General features: G+C 38.4%; 1 protein-coding gene across 6 annotated transcripts in view; it reads left to right on the top strand.

Annotated features, from left to right (window-relative positions):
* RGS22 (regulator of G protein signaling 22) overlaps positions 1 to 20,802 on the top strand; it is a 120,074-nt gene extending 99,272 nt beyond the window's left edge. For 2 of the 6 annotated variants that reach the window (XR_004904395.1, XR_004904394.1), the window contains exons 22-27: positions 4,793 to 4,972; positions 8,664 to 8,816; positions 17,200 to 17,298; positions 19,101 to 19,194; positions 19,448 to 19,690; positions 20,596 to 20,802. Coding sequence is in view for 4 of the 6 variants with exons in the window: in XM_036031301.1 (XP_035887194.1) it covers positions 4,793 to 4,972; positions 8,664 to 8,816; positions 17,200 to 17,298; positions 19,101 to 19,194; positions 19,305 to 19,388; positions 20,596 to 20,606 (621 nt within the window). In the remaining 2 variants the exon portion in view is untranslated. Of the gene's footprint in view, positions 1 to 4,792; positions 4,973 to 8,663; positions 8,817 to 17,199; positions 17,299 to 19,100; positions 19,195 to 19,304; positions 19,389 to 19,447; positions 19,691 to 20,595 lie in introns of all 6 variants that reach the window. The other 4 variants (XM_036031301.1, XM_036031300.1, XM_036031303.1 and 1 more) reach the window with 3 other exon arrangements.
* The last annotated feature ends 836 nt before the right edge of the window (positions 20,803 to 21,638 follow it).

Below are 21,638 nucleotides of genomic sequence, written 5' to 3'. Positions count from 1 at the left end.
GAAGTATGTTCAAGCTTATATGAATATGAGTAAGCCCCACCCTGCTAAGACTAGAGGTAATGAGATAAATCTTCCAAGGTAAGTATTTTGTAAATCAAAGACACATACTCAGTCAACCCTTAGTTTTGTAGCTGTTCCTTCTTCAAGGCTGCTTTAGTCTTCATTTAGATATCTTTTCTGTGTCCTAGAATGGAGGAAATGTAATACTAGGTGACTATTAAAAATCATGCTATAAAGTAAATTTGTATACCAATAAGCATTTAACAGGTATCTAATATGCCAGCCACAATGCTAGATTGTAGGAATAGAAAGGTGAATACAGTGCATGGCCCTCCCTCAGGGAAGGGGAGATCCATAAAGATAAGTAGTATTGATTATGATCTATTTTCTAACTTGGTGTCCCCGCAGAGGAGGGAGTGATGCAGGGAAGGTGGCAGGTCAGGGAAGTATCCACAGACGGGATGGTACTTGGATTGGGTCTTGAGCATTCCACCTAGCGACATCTTAGTGAGCTCACTTTTATATGTTTTACTCTTCTTAAGTGTTTGCTATCTGCCAGATATTGTCTTAATGCTTTTCATGTAATAACTAACTTATTCTTCATAAGAATCCTGTGAATCTGGCCAAAATGGAAGCATAGGTAGATACATTTTGCCTCCTTGCACAACCAAAAGAAGGATAACTTTAAATGTAAAAACAAAAAATAATCAGAACTGCCAGAAAATCAAACTATATGGAAGTCTTACAACCAAGGAGTTAAAGAAGAAATGTTCATCCAAACTGGTAGGAGGGGTGGAGATGGGCAACTGGGGCAGAGAGGATGCATGGTAAGGTGGCCACTAGCAGACCCAGCAGTCCCACATTTGCATGCGGATAAACCAGGTGGAACAGCTGGACAGTGAGACTGACCATGCAACCTCGGGTTCCAGTATGGGGAAATAAAGCCTCAAAACCTCTGGCTGTAAAAACCTGTGGGGGTTACAGTGGCAGGAGAAACTCACAGCTTCACAGGAGTGTTCCTTGGAGAGACCCACAGGGTCCCAGAATGTACACAAGCTCACCCACTTGGGAATCAGCACCAGAAGGGCCCAACTTGCTTGTGGGTGGTAGCAGGGGGAAGTGAATGAAAGCCAGCTGAGAGCCAAGGAAGCGGCACTCTTCCCTCTTGGATGCCTCCCACACGTACAGCACCCCAGAAAAAAGCTCCAGAAAAAATACAACTAATCAATGGAGAGACAGCCAACCTATCAGATGCACAGTTTAAAACACTGGTAATCAGGATGCTCACAGAAATGGTTGAATATGGTCACAAAATAGAGGAAGAAGTAAAAGCTATGAAAAGTGAAATATAGGAAAATGTACAGGGAACCAACAGTGAAAGGAAGGAAACTGGGACTCAAATCCACAGTTTGGACCAGAGGAAGAAATAAACTTTCAACCAGAACAGAATGAAGAAACAAGAATTCAAAAAAAATGAGGAGAGGCTTAGAAACCTCCAGGACATCTTTAAATGTTCCAACATCTGAATCATAGGGTTGCCAGTAGGAGAAGAGGATGAGCAAGAAATTGAATACTTATTTGAAAAAATAATGGAGAACTTTCCTAATCTGGCAAAGGAAATAGACTTCCAGGAAGGAAGTCCAGGAAGCTCAGAGAGTCCCAAAGAAGTTGGGCCCAAGGAAGTACACACCAAGGCACATCATAATTGCATTACCCAAGATTAAAAATAAGGAGAGAATCTTAAAAACAGTAAGAGAAAAGGAGAGAGCCCATAAGATGATCAGCTGATTTCTCAAAAGAAACCTTTCAGGCAAGAAGGGGTTGGAAAGAAGTATTCAAAGTCATGAAAGGCAAGGACCTACATCCGATATTACTCTATCCAGCAAAGCCATCTTTAGAATAGGAGGGCAGATAAAGTGCTTCCCAGATAAGGTCAAGTTAAAGGAGTTCATCATCACCAAGCCCTTAATATATGAAATATTGAAGGGACTTATCTAAGAAAAAGAAAATGATAAAAAATATGAACAGTAAAATGACAACAAACTCACCACTATCAACCACAACCAAAAACAAAAACAAAGTAAACAACTAGTACAGAAACAGAATCCCAGAAATGGAGATCACATGAAGGGTTATCAGCGGGGATGGGGAGGAGGGAGAATGAGGGAAAAGGTACAGGGAATAAGAAGCATAAATGGTAGGCATAAACTGGACAGGGGGAAATGGAGAAGCCAAAGAACTTATATGTACGACCCATGGACATGAACTAAGGTGGGCAGGAATTCTGGAGGGAGGGATGGTACAGGGCAGAGGGGGATAAAGGGGAAAAAATGTGACAACTATAATAGCATATTCAATAAAATATATATTTTAGAAAATCCTGAAAGCAAAGCTGTTATTCTCACCATTTTACAGAAGCAGCAGCTAAGGCACAGAAAAGTTACACTCCTGACATCATATAGCTAATTCAATGGTAGAGCTAGAATTTGAACCAAGTCTTTCTGTTGCTAAAACTCATGTCTTCAACTAGTACTGGTTATAGTAATAGGCAAAGAGATGGCTGCAGTGATGTAATCAAACTGTGAATTGTAAAAAATTGGAAAGAAGCCAGATATTCAACAACAAGACACTGGATACTTAATTATGATACATCTATGCAATAGAACACTGTGCAGCCACTAAAAATTATGCTACAAGAAAATAATGAATAATGGGAAAGATATTCATCTTAACTGATTTTTTTAAAAAATCTAGCTACTAGAAAACAGTACGATTTAATCTAAAGTGGTGTGTGTGTCTCCACAGAGAAAAGACTGGAAATGTATATTTATTCAATAAATACTTATTGAGCAGCTACCAAGGGCCAGGCTAAATCCTGAGAATCCAGCTGTGGCCAAAGCAGCCTACAGGGCTCTGGGCGGGACAGACAAGTGATCGGCAAGGCAGTCTCAGCAGTGTGCTCAGTGCAGTGGTGAGAGAAGCACGGGCTACCAGGGAAGGACCAGGGTGGGCATCTCTGCTGGACTCAGGGAGTCACAGAAAGCTTACTAGGGAAAGTATCTGACGCTGAGATTTTTAGGACAGGTGACAGTGAGCCGGGCTGATGGCATAGTAGGGCAGAACAATTAGGGCAAAAATCAATTCTGATTCTGTCTAAATTCTATCCCTTCACTCTCAAAATTAAAACCATATAACTTCACAAGTTTCTTTTTATTTCATAAGCCTTATGTTCCATAGTTATAAACCAGGCTCACTAAATAATTATTTTGATAATCTCACCAGTAATAGCAAAAAAAAATACATTTTTGGTAACATGCCAAACATGTGGTATAAATAGACCTTTTCTGAGGGGATACTAAATTGAGTAAAAAATGCTAACTGTTGTCTTGATGTAACATATCAAGCTTTTTTCACGTATAACTTATGCCAAACTGTATGTGAAGTTTTATATGACAAGCACTAGAATTTTCTTTTAAGAGTGTCCATAAGACATGAATTATTTCAATGCCTATCATACAGTGAGTGCTTAATAAATGTTGGCTCATTTCTGCCTTAGAATTATGTTTCCAAATTTGTGTGCCTTCCAGTGAGTTAGACAACAATGTCTTTAACAGACAAGTGCCATAATTCAAGCTAAGCTACATCTTTATTTAAAAAAAAAAAAAAAAATAGCCCTGACCCTGGCCAGGTAGCTCAGTTGGTTAGAGCATTGTCCTGATACACCAAGGTTGTGGGCTCTATCCCCGGTCAGGGCACGTACAAGAATCAACCAAAAGCCCTGACCCATGCAGCTCAGTTGGTTGAGCATCCTGCTGCAAAATGAAAGGTCACTGGTTTGATTCCCAGTCAGAGCACATGTCTAGGTTGCAGGTTCGGTCCCAGTGCCCACTCAGGGCACATACCAGGAGCAACTGATTGATATTTCTCTTTCACATTGATGTTTCTCCCCCGCTCTTTCTCCTTTCTCACCCCTCTCTTTAAAACTAAATAAATGAAATTGTTAAAAAAAAAAGAATCAGACATGCATGCTTAACTAAGTGGAACAACAAATGGATGTTTCTCTCTCTAATATGAACTTAAAAAATTAAGTGATAGTTCTATATCTGTGGCATAAAACTGAGTTTTTTAATGTACAATCACTATTTTTAAGTTCTTTAGCAATAAAGAGGGTAATATCATAGGTTAATTGAAAAACCAGAGACATACTGACACACCTGTCACCACCAGCACGTTGCTTTTGTAGCTCACCTTTCTGGCCCTTTGTCCCCTTGGTGTAGAGGCAGTTCTGGTTGAGAAGTTTTTGTAACCACCTGTAAGTTGGGTTAGGTGCCCATTCTCAGTGCTCTCCTAGAATGCTATGTGTGCCTTTATCATAGCACTTACTATCTCAAATTGCAGTAACATATTTTCATGCTTCTCCTCTAGTAGAAATTGAGCCTTTTAATGGACAGGTACTGTGTCTTAGAGCTCAGCTGCGTGGCTGGCATATTGCAGGCACTCAGTACAAATTTAGTAAGTCAAAGTGGACACTAGATCTCTTCCTTTGCCTGGGAGGAGCAATCAGGATAAAATGAAACCTGTATTTCCGTAAGGCACATTCACTAAAGACTTAGGTTCCTCAAACCCAAGAGAAATAAAAGGTATGATTTTTAAAGATAGCCTTGGCATGTCCCAGTGCCCTCTTGACCTGAAGTTAAAATGTATACATCAGCTGAAAGACATCTTGGCACTATTCTGTAAAGCACTCTAGTAATACATTAATTACATTGTTCTACCTTTTCTCCTTGCCCAGGACTTGTGCCACTCTCACTGTGAAGAGTCCATCATCCAGAATAAGATCACGACTATTATCAACTGCTTCATTAATTCCAGTATTCCCCCAGCTTTACAAATTGACATCCCGTGGGAGCAAGCCCAGAAGATTATTGAGCACAGGAAGGAGTTAGGACCATATGTGTTTAGAGAGGCCCAGGTAAGAGGTTGTGGCACGTGGCTTGGCATATCTTAAACTAGACTGACAAACTAGATATTCTTTTAAAGCTTCAGCATTATTAGTATTTGGCAAGACTCTGATCCTCCTAATACTGGGATTTTTCCTATTTAATTAAAAAAAACCTTTGCCTAGGCTACAGAACATAAGAAACTAGTAATTGACTCTCCTGTCGTTGATAATATACAACAAACACAATTATTAAATAGTACACTTTGACCTCACATGTTATCATTTCTTGTTTCTAATGTATAACACAAGCTAATTCCTCCCTTCTTCCCCACCATTCATATTTCCTTTTAAAATAGCTGCTACCACAAAAATGTGTGGAATATATGTGTCCCAAGATTTGTGTATTTTTAAAGGTTGGAGTATTCGCATAGCTCATAAAATAAGTGCGAGGAGATTTAAGTACCCGACCAACATAAAGTACACAAGCTCGTGGAAGGAAAATCATGTCTGTTAACCTGCTCACGGTACTTCTTTTTAAGATAAATAATAGAAAACAGTGATTTGGTGAACGTAATTTATTTGCATTTTGAAAAGCCTTTTACTGATGTTGTTCCTTGAAAAATGATTAAGAAAAATAAATTATAATAGAGGGACCAGGGAAGGCCGTGTCAGGACGTCAGTGATGTGAAACAGAGATTTAGGGCATGACTGCCCTTGAGCATGGAAAGAGGCCATTACTCCTGAACGTTCGTTTGCGAGCCAGCTGTGTTCTGAGTCCTCTGGAAGTGGACTCACAATCCAAATCATGCATTAAAACAGGGGAAAAATATAGAGGCATGATTGAGGATGTGCGAGAGAGAAACAGAGAAAACATGGTGCCAGAACTGTAGCATCTGTTAACGAAGAGATCTGAGAGCTCGCTTAGCCTTGTCTGGGCCCAAAGGTCCCGGGCCAGCGGGGCCTTGCCCGCTGGATCAAAGACCCTGGGTCCTGCGGTGACTGTCTGCAGGTGCTTATACCGGTTGGTTTGCCACACTGTCAGCGATGGCGGCCAGGAACTTCACTGGAGCCCTCTAGTTTCTGCCTTCTGCCTGACTTCCTAAAATGGAGGCCCAGGCCCATATCTTAAATGTGGACTTTGGAGCATCAGAAAATAAAGCAATATTTATTTAGAGGCTTTATCCCACCAGATCTGTTATTCCTCCTGCATTTCCTAAGGAAGCTCAGAGAAGGGCAGCACCTCCTACGAGCCAGAGGTCTGGTTGCCCCGTTCATGTCTTCCCTCTCCTTCACCCCCTCACCCTAAGATTTCTCCCTTTGTGTCCTTGTTATCTGTCATTCTGTCTGCTTTCCTCCACTTCATGCCGCTGCCTCAGTCCTCACATCTGCAAAGTCTCACATTGATTACCCAAATCCCCTGCCTGCAGGCTCTCTCAAAGCCCATTTAATTTGCTTTTGATTTCAATTACTCCCCCGTCCTCTGATTGAAAACCATACTCCTTCTCACAAGTCTCTAACCACATCTTACCATTTATCTCCCAGTCCTACTGAAACATTTATGGTTCCATAAAGTGGCCTTACCCTCACCCTCTTCCCTCCTGAGCTTTCTGCAGTGTCTTCTCTTTATGCCTTTGGGACATCCTCTCTTTCTCCCTGTCAGAACACTTATGATGCAAAATTGAAGATGACTATTCTCATGCTGGATTTTCCCATTAGATGGTAGGGTCTTCGAAGGCAGGGCCTGTCTCACACTTTCCTTTGCACCCTGAATGTCTGGTGCAGAAGAGGCACTCAAGAACATTCTTTTTTTTAATCCTTATCCTAGGACATGCTAGAGAGAGAGAAAGGGGGGAAGGGATAGAGGGAGAAAAACATTGATGTGCCAGGGAAACATCAATAGGTTGCCTCTCACATGTACCCCGGACCAGGGACCTAACCTGCAACCTAGGCATGTGCCCTGACTGGGAATCGAACTTGCAGCCTTTCAGTTTACAGGACAGTGTTCCAACCAACTGAGCTACACTGTCCAGGGCATCAATTACATTTTTGAACACATGAATGAATGATGTGAGAAGGGACCTATCCCAACAGGAAGGAGTAAGATCAAATTGGAAATGAGAGCAAAACTGAGTGCAAGGACTAAATAGTGAATTAAAAACTGTTGCCTGTTTTAGTATTGTTGTCAGCGCAGCCTCTGCCTGTCCCCACTTGCATCCCTCACCACTCAGCCAAAGTTCTCATCACGGGACCTTTTCACCATTGTCCCTTTGTTGGCCGTCAGCAAAGTAGCTCTGTATTTATTAGAACATTTCCTTGCCAACAGTTTGGTTATCTTCTTAAGGTTCTGGAAGTACAGGGTAATGTTGATAAATAACCCATACATTATTAACCTAAAATCTTAACTGCAACTCTTAGAGCAATTTTATGTCTGCCTTTGAAAAATTCTGTTAATTAGGTGACTTTTACTGGAAGGCCTTCTAGCTGGAAATAAATATATTTGATAGTGGGAATGACTCACATTTTGGAGTGATAAATGAAAGTTTGTCAATAGTTGATAAATAGAGAAGGAGGGGTATTTAAGTTTAAGAAGTTCATATGAAAAGTATCATGATCCCTGAACATTGGAGCAAGGGATTACTGAATTAAATGCATGGCAGGTAAATGAAAAAGATTTAAAGGCCTGTGTTTTATCAAGTGAAGTAGCTCTGGCTTTTGTGTTCACAGTCTCAAGAGGCCACAGAATTCAATGACAAAGTTGTATTTTAAAAGGAGTCAATAATTTTAGAATTACTAATAATATCCATGTACAGAACAGAGGCGTAATGAAATACACTAATTCAGGACTCCGCTGATCACTGCAGCATGCACTTTTTAAAAACCTTTCTTTTCCTCTGAAGAGCTGGCTTGGAGCCTAATGGGATGGTTCATTTTTCTCCAGGGCATTAGGGAAAGGCCATTCCTAGCACCAAAATGTTGGACTTGATCTGATGTGGCAAGTCCTACCTTCTTGGAAGTAATGTATGCCTCTGGAACTAATGGAAAAACTTGGCATGGGAACTTGAGCAACAATTCTTATCTCTATAAATATCACAATTAATCACTTACTGTAGAGTGTCCTCATAGAAAGCATTTGTCCAGGATACCACTCTGCTTCTTAAATGTTACTTTTCTTGCTCTCACATAAAAGAGATTGTATCGTTTAAAAGTTACTCAAGATTTATTCTTAGATCTTAAGCTTTGTTTAAGAGCTTTTCCAGAGGTAAACGGCATTTCCTTTCTCTAAAAGAAAGGAAAGGGGAAGGGGGAGAGGGGTTCCCCTTGATGGACTGAATATTTGGAATACTTGCATAAAACAGCAGTGTGTGGCAGATCAACTAGTATGTGTTTTAAAAGAAAACATAAATTTCTTATTTTAAAGGACCTAATGGATTCTTTATTAATACAATCAATTGGTTAGGGAAACATAAAGAATAAAGTGACTTTTAAGTGTATTTAAGAATTTTTTTTTTCCTAAAGAAAGACCTCTCATTGGCAGTAAAAACCACTGATGATAAGCATGTGCTGAGCTAAACTGTACCAAGATGTCTGGAGACAGTAAGGTGGAGGAAACACGCTGTATATTAAAGATAGAATAGTTAATCCATTATTATGGTGAATTAGAGTTTAAAATGGTGCATTTGTATAAAATTGTAATCGGAGACATACTTTGTTTTTTACACAGATGACAATTTTTGGGGTTCTGTTTAAATTTTGGCCTCAGTTTTGTGAGTTTAGGAAGAACTTAACTGATGAAAAAATAATGAGTGTTTTAGAGAGAAGACAAGAATATAAGAAAAAGAAATTGGCAGTTGCAGAAGATGAAAAACTTGCAAAGGTGAGACAAGACTCATTTTGGGTTTCATCCATTTGTGATAAAAAGTATGTGATATGTATAAATTTATAGAGGAATTTGTGTCAGAGAAAAATATGAAAATGTCACAGAATACAAACTTTAGTGGCTTTTCAGTGTCCAGGTGCAGGTAGGTTTCAGACTTTGTTTTGAGTTCCTTAAAATTCATCTCTGCGTCATCTTTTCTCTTTGAAGGCTTCTGTGACAGTCCCCTAGGCAACTTAAGGAACTCACACCCGCTGTGGTCACATGTTGGAACCTCTCTTGGAGAACACTTTCTGTTGTCTTATGAATACGTTTTTGCGGGTTTTTTTGTCCTCACTGGACCGAGACTCCAGGATCGTATCTGGCTTATTCTTCTGTTTTATAAGCACTTACACTGGTGTCTAGCACATGCTCAAGTATTAACAACTGCTCAGTGAATGAATGAGGACAGCACTTTCAGTATTGCAATTACAGACTGACACATTGACTGTGAAACTTACAAATATGGATCATAAATTGTTTAGCCTGCTTACTTGTCTGTTAGTCTGTCCACTCACTCATCCACTCATCTGCCCGTCTTCTGGTGTATCCTCTAATTTATTTGAGTTGAGGAGAGGTAACTGCTCCCAAATAATGTATTTTATCTTATTTATAAGTTTATGCCTATTCTGTTTCTAAAAATAAACTTAAAAGATGTCGACATAAGAGCATCCAAACCTGTAAAGACTTTTATAAGAGCTTATTAGAGTTGATTTGAGACAAATTAAGATATTCCTAGAAGCAAGATCTCAACAGGCAGAAACATGCTTCAGAGTATGACAGTTTGCAAGTTTTCAAAAATGTATTTGGAATTAGAATGGAATGCAAGGAAGTAAGGAAGATTACATGAAGGTGGGATAAAGCACAGCAGAGATTGGATTACAAAATAGTTAAGATTATTTGCTCTTTTGAGGGTGATTACCCTTCCAAGGAGTCTGAAAAAGAGGCATTTCAAAGGTGTGTTAACCTAGATGCACAGGAGCAGTACACAGGGCTTGTTTAAGGTAAAGATACACCTTTTACTAAAGAAGTTATACAGCTGGAGCGGGACCACTCACTTGACCTGCCCAGTTAGAAATTTATGATCAGATCACAATGTGAGGTTACTTTCAAGTTAAATTTATTGCAGTGCCCATTTTTTCTCCACAAAGAATATTGAAAAGATATAAAAGTAATATATTGAACATTTATATCTGTACAGGTCAAAACAAACACTGTTAACATTCTGCCTCATTTGCGTTCTTCCCTTAAGGAAGAACATATTGTCGAAAGAGTAAACTCTTTATCCCAGCCCTGAGCTCTATCCACCTCCATGTCCCCAAGAGCAACCATTAAGTTTGGGATATGTTCTTCCATCCCCTTTTAAAAATAGTGTTTTATACATGTATATGAATTCATAAACAATGCAGGGGACTATTTTGTACATATTTTTAACTTACATAAATGGTACCATATTGTATTAGTCAGCTAGGGCTACCATAAGAAAATTCCATGGACTGGGTGGCTTAAACATCAGAAATTCACTTTCTCCCGGTTTTGGACGCTAGAAGTTCCCCATCAAGATGCCGGCTGATTCCATTTTTGATGAGAGCTCTCTCCCTACTTTATACATGGGCACCTTCTCCCTGTGTCCTCAGAAAGTGGGGAGAGAAAGCAACCTTGCTCTTGCTTTTGCTCTCTCTCTCTACCTCCCTCCCTCTATTCTTCCCTCTTCTCGTAAAGTCACAATCCCTTTGTATTAGGACCCCACCCTTATGACTGCACTTAACTTCAGTGACCTCCTACAGATGCTGTCTCCAGGTAGTCACATTGGAGGTTAGGGCTTCAATATATGAACTTGGGGGACACAGTTCATCCATAGCACGTGCTGTGCAACTGGTGTTTCTCCGTCTGGCTTTTGAAACTCAGTTTTGTCTTTTAAGTCTACCCATACAGCTATACTTGGGCCTAGTTTATTCAATCTAATTGTTACATACTCTTCTGTTATGTGAATTCACATACTGTTTCCATGTAATTATTTCTCTATTGTTGGACATGTGTTTCCAGTTTTCACCTTTACAAACAGCCCTTCAGACAACATTCTTGTAAATGTTTCCATTTTCCTGTGTATAATTTTGGGGGGAATCGCTGAGTAATAGAGTGTGCGTGTTTTTAGCAGAGTGGGTGCTACTATTTCACCTTCCCTGTGAATGTGTCGGTTTCTGTTTCCACCAGCAGTCTGGGACGGTATGCTCGGCCCTTCCCAATTTGGTCGTCCTCATTTAGCATTTGGGCTTTAAAACGTTTGCCAATCTGATGCAAAAAAATAGTGTTCATTATTGATAATGCATTTATTTATATGTCCCTGCTTATTAGTAAGGTGGGGCAAATTTTCACACCTTACCTGACTCTTCAGATATTTTGATCAGTATTGTAATGAACCTACGGATCAATTTGTGGGTAATTGATATCATAACAATAGTGTGTCTTCCATCCATGAACACGGTATATCTCTACTTGGTTCTTTAATGTCACTCAGCAGTGATTTATAGTTTTCAATGACAGGTCTTGAACAAATTTTGTAAAATTTATTTCAAAATATTTCATATTTAAAATAATGATGTTGCTGGATAGATCTGCAGAGCATTATGCGAAGTGAAATAAGTCAGTCAGTGAAAGACAAGTACCATATTTCACTTATTTGTGGAATCTAATGAACAAAATCAACTAATGAATGAAACAGACCAACAAAATAGAGACAGACTCATGGACACAGAGAACAGATTGACAGCTGTCAGTGGGGGTGTTGAGGGGCTGAGTGGAAAAGGTGAAGGGATTAAGCAACACAAACAAAACAAAACACCCTCATAGCTACAGAAGAGAACAGTGTGGTCATTACCAGGGGGAAAGGAAGGTGGGGAGAGGTAGCAGGGGGTACATGGAGGATAAATACTGATGGAAGGAGACAGGACTTGGGGTGGTGAACACACAATACAATGCACATGTGATGTGTTCTAGAATGGTGCCCCAGGAACCTATATAATTTAATTAACCAATGTCACCCCAATAAATTCAATTTAAAAAGAAAAAAAAATAAAATAATGCTGTTGCTATATTTTTTATTTCAAATTCCAAATGATTTTTTTAGAAAAAGTCCATTTGAAATCATGAATATCACAATAAGTTAGTTGCAAAGATAGTAGACAAGCCCCATGTACCCTTCACCCAGTTTCCCCCCGATGGCTACGTCATATAAGAGTAAAAACAGGAAATCGACATTGGTAAAAGACGTTTGTATAGTTCTGTGCCATTCCATTCATCACACGTATAGATTCAAGTAGCCAGCCCTGCATTCAAGATACACTGCAAAGATCTTCCTTGTGACCGTAAGTCACATCCACCCAAGCGTCCCCAATTTGTAGTGTCTGGCAGGTACAAATCTGTTCCCTATTTCTATGATTTTGTCATTTTGAGAATGTTATATAAACGGAATCATACAGGATATGACATGGACACTGGCTTTTTTTCACTTGACAAAAACGGACCCAAGTTGTCGGGGGTATCCATAGTTGATCCTCTTTACTGCTGAGAAGCGTTCTATGGTGTATCTGCACCACAGTTTAAAATATAGTGATATAATGATTTCTTTCTTCTTTGTTTTGTTTGCATACTTTTATTTAATGATAGCTTTACTGAAATTTAGTTTATGTAACATAAAATTCACACTTTTAAAATGGACCATTTTGTGGTTTTCATATATTCACAGAGTTGTGCAGCCATCACGCCCACTACATTTCAGAATATTTTCATCACCCCCAAAAGAACTCTATACCCATTAGCAGTCACTCCCCATCCCTCCCTCCCTCCATCTCCTGCTAGCCACTGACCTATTTTCTATATCTGGGTATTTCACATAAATGAAGTCATACAATAGGTGACCTTTTGTGACTGACTCCTTTCACTTAGCATATTTTCAGTGTCCATCCATGCTGTAGCAGGTGTCAGCACCTCATTCTTTTTATGGCCACATAATATTCCAGTGTATGACTGTGCTACATTTTGTTCATTCATTTACCAGTTGGTGTACATTCGGGTTGTTTTCCCTTTTTGGCTGTTATGGATAATGCTGCTGTGCACGTTCTTGTACAGTTTTATGTTTGTACATGTGTTTTCACTTTTCTCGGGACATAGAAGTTGAATTGTTGGCTCATATGGTAGCTATATGTTTAACCTTTTGAGGAACTGCCAAGCTTCTCCAAAGCTGCCAGGCCAGCTTGCTCCCCTTTGATGTTTGCACGATATCTTTTTTCATTCTTTTACTACCTGTGTCATTATTCTTGAGTTAAGTTTCCTCTGCACCGCACATAGTTGGGTCATTTTTTTTAAAAACCTACTCTGCAAGTCTCTGCCTTTTAATTGCTGTATTTAGTCTATGTATCTTTAATATAATTAGTGACATGATAGTTCTTAAGTCTGCCATTATATTCTTTCTTTCTTTTATTTTTCATTTTTTTCTGTTTCCTTTGTCTCGCATCCCTATGGATTACTTGCACATTTCTTAGAATTCCATTTTGGTGTATATTTGTTTGTATATTTCAATGGTTACTTTAGATATTGCCTTATACATACATAACTTATTACAGTCAGTTAGTGTTGGTATTTTACCAGTTCGAATAGAGTCTAGAAACTACCTCCCTTTAAGTCCCTTTCCCCACACCTGTTTATAATTATTTTAAATATTTCCTCAACATATATTGAGAACCACATCAGAAAATTTAATAATTTTTGCTTCAACCATCAAATATAAATTAGTAAACTCAAGGGTAGGGGGAAGAAAAGTCTATTCTACTTACCCACACTTTGCTCTTTTCTTTTTTTTTTTTATGACATTCCAAGATTTTTCTGTAAGTAAGGTATTATTTCTCACTGCTTTCAAGATTTTTTCTTTGTCTTTAGTTTTCAGCATTTTGAGTATGATGTGTCTTGTGTAGATTTCTTTGGGTTTATTTTATTTAAGGATTGGTCAGGTTCTTGAGCTTATGGGTTTATGTCTTTTGCCAACCTTAGGAGTGGATTTATATACATATTATATATGTATTATCCACTTTTTTCTGAACCATATGTATATACATACATATGGATCAGAAAGAAAGTATATATATTATATTTTTGCTGCTCTGACAAAAAATAGGTATAACTTTGATTCATTCACACCAGATGGCTATTGTTACATTGGCTATTGTCATTTTTTTATTTGACAATCTAAGGGAAAGGAGTACCCTGACTAAAAGGTTTTAAAAATTCCTGTGGCACACTGGTTGAAAGTCACTGATTTAAGGGAAGGAAAACAAATGTGTCTAACTTATGTATGCTCAGAGTTCTTTTCTGAACCTACTGGGGCACGTGAATAACTTCACCAACCCAGTGTCTATGTGAGTCTGCTGTATTTTCTATTAACGTGACCTAAATTGTCTCTCAACAGAGCTTTCTCTGAGGATCCTAATCCTTTTCTTTAGACTTTTGTTGATCATCTACTACATAGAGTTTTGTTAATTGTCCACTACATATTGATCCCTACTGCATATGCTAAGGGTATGGATGTAATTTAAATACAGTGTAAGGGTGCATAGACATACATACACATAATTGCAAATGATATAAACAAAATTAACCCTGAGATCACAGAAAATGAGCAGTTAATTTTTAGGGGGGAAGGGAAAGATGAACAACCTCTAATAAAAAGCAAACAAGTTAATCTTTAAAAGCATGATTTAATCAAATGGCTCTAAATACATATTTATTAAATGAATGAATATAGTAGTGAGGAGGATGTAAAGAATATCTCTTACTGTACCCCCAGCTCTAAGGAAGAACTTCACAGCTAAGTGTAGTCCCAGGTGTTTTCAGTTTGCTTAGATATATGGTAAATATAAATAACTTTTGTTTCATGGCCTGAAACAAAAGTTGGAACAGGTGATATGGTGAAAGTAGAGAAAATCTTAAATTACTACTACTCCAGGAAATCTAGGATGTATATTTATATCATCCTTACCATACTTTGCCTATGGAAATGCAAAGTGACCTTCTTATCTCCCCATATCTGTCAGCTGGTTAACTACTAACAGGGTAAGGTACAAATATTGACAATGTGAATGTAGCCTTTTTGTAGGATGAAAAATTCTAAAGAAAAGAAAAGAATTCTACTTTTGAATGTTCTTATTCTCAACTGGGGAACCTGGCCTGCAGCCCAGGCACGTGCCATGACTAGGGATCAAACTGATGACCTTTCAGTTCGCAGGCCAGCGTTCAACCCACGGAGCCACATCAGCTAGGGCTGCTGTGTATCTATTTTAACACAGAAAATACGAGGTGAGGGAGACCAGTAAAGCAGAAAATGTTTATTCTGATGTTTTTATCTTATTGAATACATGAGAAGATGTTGGAAAAAATAAATATAAGAAATCCATGAGTTTTTTTGTAACAAAAATTGTATACTCTGAAAAAAATTAGTTGCTGTAAAAAACGTTGGATTTCCCTCACTAACCTTGGGCATGACTGTTAACTCTCTTAACCCTAATTTTATCTCTCAACTGATGATGATAATGTTACTTTCACATGATTTAGAGAGATTCATTGAAATATGTGTGAAAGGTCATGTAAGCCATTCCTCTATACAGTTGTACACAGATAACAAGGTATTATTTGATCCGAGCCCGCAGAGCACAGGGGACAGGAGTGTGGTCTCTGGGTTGGACGGCCTGGTTTGGTGTCCCCACCTCACCACCAGTCACTCCCAGTGCCTTAGGCAAACCACTTCACTTCCTGAAACTTCATGTTCTTCTTCAGCGAAATGGAGATACTAACAGAATTTATATCACAGTGTTGTATTAAATAATATATGTGAAGCACAATGCATGTCATAAAGTAATATTGTAGCAGTAATTGTCCTTGAGAACAAAAATACTAATAGCAAATATACTCTTCATCTCTTATTCTTATGAAGGAATTAAATGGAACTGGGTGATCTAAAAAAGTTATAATGGAAGAGAATCCGATTAAAGCTTTTGTGTAGTTTAATATCATCTATTTTAATATTAAGTAGTTAAAATGAACAGTGGAAAATTCATTAGGAAAGGGTCACAGTGATCTAACTAAATAAATATTTTAAATTGTTAAATGGCAAAAATAAACAAGGTCAGACATAAATTAGGAAAACATAAAATGTATGATGATAGTTGTAAAAATAAATAATAAAAATGATAAACACTCATAACAAAAAATGGGCCAAGGGTAGTAACAGGCAGTTCACAAAAGAAATACAAATGATTGAAGTATGAAAAGTCATTCAGTCTCAGTGGTAGTCAAAGACATGCAGACTGGTAAAGGAGGAAATATCGAGTGTTGCCGAGGGTTTGTGAAAGAGGGCTACTAACTCACGTGTTGTTGGAGAAAGTGTAAGATGGTATTTTGTTTCTGAAGGGCGGTTCAACAACATAAATTGTTTAGAATGTTCATTCTTTTTAATCAGCAAATACACTTCTAGGAATTTATTCTAGACAGGGGAAATGCACAGCATCCTTTATAATAGTAAAAAATTTCAAATTATCTAAATTTCTAATAGTGGACATTGATTAAATTAGCTGTGGTTATATCCTTTTACTAGAATATTATTCACCTACTGAAATGATGATATGGTTTATTTTTTATTGTTCAATAAATACTTGCATGCATAAGACCATTCGCCCATTGAAAATGATGATTCAATTTATTCATTTCATCATCCAACACATATTCAAAGATATACTCTGTATTCTACAGTAGGCATACTTGCTGAATGATATAAAGACCACGCTCTTCACATTTCTGTTCTGTATTTATTCACACAGAAAAATTTTTTACAACATTTTACATGAAACATTTAAAAAGAGCACATACAGTATAATTCTGTTATATATGACATTTGTGTAACAAAATATCAATATTAAAATTATAGATTAAATCTATGCATTTCCCTAGTGAGAAATTTGGATGGATATTCACAAAAATGTTTGTAGTAGTTGTTCTTGGATGCTAAAATTCAGGGGGTGATTTTTACATTCTAGTTCATGATTTCTGTCATTTATTTTTAAATAGAAACTAATTTCTGTCATTTTCTGTCATTTCTGACTGATTGCTGTCATTTATGAAAGAAAACTAATGCCCAAAACAGTAGATTACGCCACATTAGTGATACTGACTTGATGAAACCTCGGGTTGGGGCTCACCACAAAATATTTTTTCATATGCTATTATGACTCCTTAACTGTAAGTTTATATTAATTAATACAGCATTACTCTTTTAAATAATAATTTAATATAATTACAGGATGGAGTTAAACAATATGCAAGTGCTTCAGGAGCTGCTGTCAAAATAGGTGGTTTAGTCAGCGACTCAGTTTTAGGCTTGCAAGCATACGGCCGACAGGTAAGCCAGGGAGATGCGTGGGTATCACTTCTAGAGAGCAGTGGGCAGTGGAATGCAATACGCTCAGTCATTTCACCGCAAGAGAGGTGTGTTTGTTTGAAAATGAAGCTAAAATTACAATAAAGAAGACATGGGAAGGACATTTCCTTGAGCCTTCAGAGAACATTAAAATTTCAGCTGATACTGGACAATAAAATCAAGGAAAATAATTTCCTGATACATGTGAAGATTTAAGATGCAGAAGTTGAAGTGACTGTCTCATTGAAAAAGAAAGAATAAGGCTGGTATAGAACAGAATAGAATATATGTATCTATAGGTTGATATATTTTGAGGTTAAGAGAGGAAAGAAGAATGGCAAATGCTTAGTCTCAATTTTTAAATTCTTTGAATGGTCATAAAATTGGCCAGTACATGACAGTTTTTGTGTTTATATTTACATATCACTTCCCTGATATTTCTTAAGTTGAATGTATGTCCTTTTTTTAATGATTCTATTGAAAGTGATCCCATCCTAAATAATACTACTTCAGGAATCAATCTTTTTGATATTTAGGAATGTCAAGAAAGTTCAGCTACCCAGCTAAGATTATTGATAGACTATGAAGCTTCTATTGAGAGAAGAGAAATATTCAACTTTTTGGAACTAAACATTGAAAAAAGGGGGTCTAAAAGTGCATGATACCTAATAATGACATTGGGAAGTACATTCATTAACAAATGACCAGTATGAAATTTCAGAAACACGGTATAAAAATAAAGGGAGGAATGTGGAATTAGAGATACCAGGCTTCTAATTTTCACTTTGACACAATCGGTATTACCTTGAAGCCTGAAGGAAACGATTTAATTTTCTTTGAGACTTTTTCTAACCATTAAAAAAAGAAACATAGAAAGAAAAGGATGATGATGATGATGATGATGATGATATTGTCATATATCTAAGATGAAGAAACTAAATGTTTTTGGAAACCAAGTGCATTTTATAAATATAAATTGTTGTTTTCATTACTGCTATGTAATGTATTGAATTAGTCTAGCAATTGGTAAAATAATAATATACTGCCATTAGTAAGTGTGGAATGCACTGTACATGCATTTGTTTCAAATAGATTTTGCACATTGAAGAGCTGTAATTAATCCAAATGCAAAACTAGCCCCCACAAAACACTTGGATCTTCCTAAGCACTTAAATCTATAATCATATTGAATATATAAAGCTGTCCAAATAGCTGTCAAGAAATCTATAAAGCTTTTGAGGAATTGTTTCACTGAGAAATAGTAAAGCATCATTGCCACACCCCCCACCCCCCTTCCCATCTAGAACAAGGACATTTAAAATTTTCCGTCAAAGCTACAGAAAAAAGTACCTTTAGTTTATCATAAATGTTAGTTATCACAAATCTTATTAAAATGGTTTAAGTTAGATTGACAACAATTTGTGATGCCCAGTTAAAAGGTTAAATGGGTCCTGGCCAGGTAGCTCAATTGGTAAGAGCATCACCCTGATACACCAAAGTTATGGGTTTGATCCCCAGTCAGGGCACATACAAGACTCAACCAATGCATGCCTAGACAAGTGGAACAACAGAGCAGTGTTTCTCTCTCTCTAAAATCAACAGAAGAAAGATTAAATTGGTACGTTCCACTTGAGAAATTTTATATATCAGTAATTATAAATTTATGATAGGTACACATTTTATCATATGTGTTATATACTGCAATAAGATGTTCAAAAATAAACCTTCAGTTTATTTTCTAGGTCAAATAGTTCTAAAATTCATTTTGAAACTTGTTTTTCTAGCCAAGCTGGTGCTACTCAAAATATATAGAAGCCTTAGAACAGGAAAGGATTCTTCTTAAAGTTCAAGAAGAACTAGAAAAGAAGTTGTTTGCAGGTACTTTTTGTTTTTTGCTTACAGGTTGTTATCTTCCATCGCATATTAATTTTAGAGGGCTTTGTGAAGATTGCTTTACTCGTTTCCTTATTTCTCTTATTTTTGTGCAGGCGTATCATCTTTTACAAATGTTAATAAGCCTGCTGGTTCAGCTCTGGCTTTGAAAAAGAACTTACCTTCCCACAGCATCCATAGTGAGTTCCCAGGGATAACGTATCAGTCTGTCTCAGTTCTTTCTTCCTTTTTGTTACAGTTCTGCCTTTGCCCTGGCCATTCTGAATATAGAGGGCAGGAAGATGTGAGGACTGACTCCCTCCCAACTGATCTGACCCCTCGAGTTATGAGAATTTTCGTGTGTGTGAGTGCGTGTGTGAGAGTGTGTGTGTGTGTGTGTGTGTGTGTGAGTGTGTGTGTCTGGTTTCTCTCTCTCTCTCTTTGCTGAGGAGGAACAACATACACCTAACACTTCATCCGTCTCCACAGTGACAGCATTCATGTGAGTGTGCACCCTGCTGCCGATAGGTATAAAGTAACTTGTGGACTGAAAGTTGACCCGTCCCAGCCATGCCCCTCTAGTGCACCCACCCACGCACTTCCACAGCTGCACACATGCACCTCAAACATATACGCACAGCCGATACACAGCAAACACACACACATGCACACCAAGCACAGACACACCCCCACTAACAAATGGATGGAGAGGAGCCCTTTGCCTCTCTTCTGAACGGCATAGTCTGAAAAGCAAGGCCTCTGGGGAACGAGCATTTGTTGCTTCTATTTACTCCTCCTCTACGCCCGTCTTCCACAAGGAACGTGTATGGAAGCAGGGGCTCTGGTTCAGTTTCCCAAGTTTCTCCGAGCTCCATTTTCCCAAGATAGGAACATAAGAAGGGAACTGAAAATCCAGCCCGAGTACTTCTCGTGTACGGATATCGATGGGATTGCTCGGCTTTGGCTGGTTGTTTGTGTTAGACTTTAACAGCACCTCTGCACAGTAGTGTGGTGGTATAACGTAGTACATGTGTGACCTATTGACCCGAGACTCGAAGAACCCAATAAAAATCCCCTTTCTCCGATCTTCCATATTGCAGCTTACCTTTTTATTTCTCAAAATCCCTAGTGTTCTGATGGATTCTCGGGATGGTTTGGGGAGCAGATCTTTATGTCCTGAGCCTGTTCATCTTTTTTGTCTTTTGGTTTGTCCTAGCCACTGCAGCTTTCTCTCAGCACCCCCTCCCTCAGACCAGCCTCACAGTGCCCCCAACATTCAGAGTATGCTGACACACCTGTTAATTCTGTTATCCTTCTTGCAACCCTCCATGAGGTGTTTTGGTTTGCTTTGGGTTTATATTTTCTGTCGCTGCTTATGTTTTCAACCATTTGTTTTTCTTTTTGCAGGAATTCTTTAAATCAAATGCGACTGGCCTGGGAGCGTGAGTGATTTTTCAGTGGTCTGCGTTAGAGCAAGCCTGCCATCTAAATAAAGTTTGACTTGTTTTCCTCCCACAGTTTTAAAATTATAGCTATTCTGTGCACAGGACATACAGACTATAAAAGTTTTAAAACTTATTTAGAATCAAACTACTATGTAGGTTAGAAAAAAAAGAAAATGTTTTGCTTATCACAGAGCTTAAGGAAGTATGCTTCTCAAGTAATTTTTTCAGCAACTATTCCTTGGGCATTGCTGTATTTGGTTAGCGGATACATTTAGCAGGTTGTTAGGGAACTAATATTGCTAGCAATAAACTGGCCCTAAACCCAAAGGGAAGAGCCCTCCCTGCCCCATCCCATATAGTCAAACGGTGGTTCTCAAACTTCGGTGTGCGTAAGACTTGCTGCTCACCTCTGCTAGCAGTGCAGATTCCTGGGCTCACTCCTTGAGAGTCTGATTTAACGGTCCTTCAGCGGGACCCAGGAATCTCCCTCTGTAAGATATCCTAGGTGGTTCTGGTTCAGGCGTTCCACAGTCACTCTGTGATAAACAGGGTCACAAGAGAAGAGCCTTAAAAGGTAAAAGCCCTCTGGATGGAAGAAGGTGAAGGTATCAGCCAAAGAAGATAGATGCATAACCCATGGACACAGACACCCGCGTGGTGATGGCCAGAGAGAAGAGGGGTGGGGCTGGGTGGAGGTGGGCAAAGGGGGGGAAATGGGGACATCTGTAATAGTGTCAACAATAAAAATAAAGTTAAAAAAAAGTAAATGCCTTCTTATTAACTGAAGTTACACTCGTAGCAGAGAGAGTTCGGTCATACACTTTTTTTTAAATCCTCACCCAAGGACATGCTCATTGACTTTAGAGACAGGGAAAAGGAGGGGGAGAGAGAGGGAGAGAAACATCGATGCAAGAGAGAAATCTTGATCAGTTGCCTCTTGTACATGCCCTGACTGGGACCAGACCCGCTACCCAGACCCGTACCCTGGCCAGAGTCAAACCTGTG

The sequence above is a fragment of the Phyllostomus discolor genome, chromosome 7 (assembly GCF_004126475.2).
Source record: "Phyllostomus discolor isolate MPI-MPIP mPhyDis1 chromosome 7, mPhyDis1.pri.v3, whole genome shotgun sequence".
Lineage (NCBI taxonomy): Eukaryota > Metazoa > Chordata > Mammalia > Chiroptera > Phyllostomidae > Phyllostomus > Phyllostomus discolor.
Note: the sequence above shows the minus strand (reverse complement) of the source record. Positions and strands in the feature narration are given on the sequence as shown.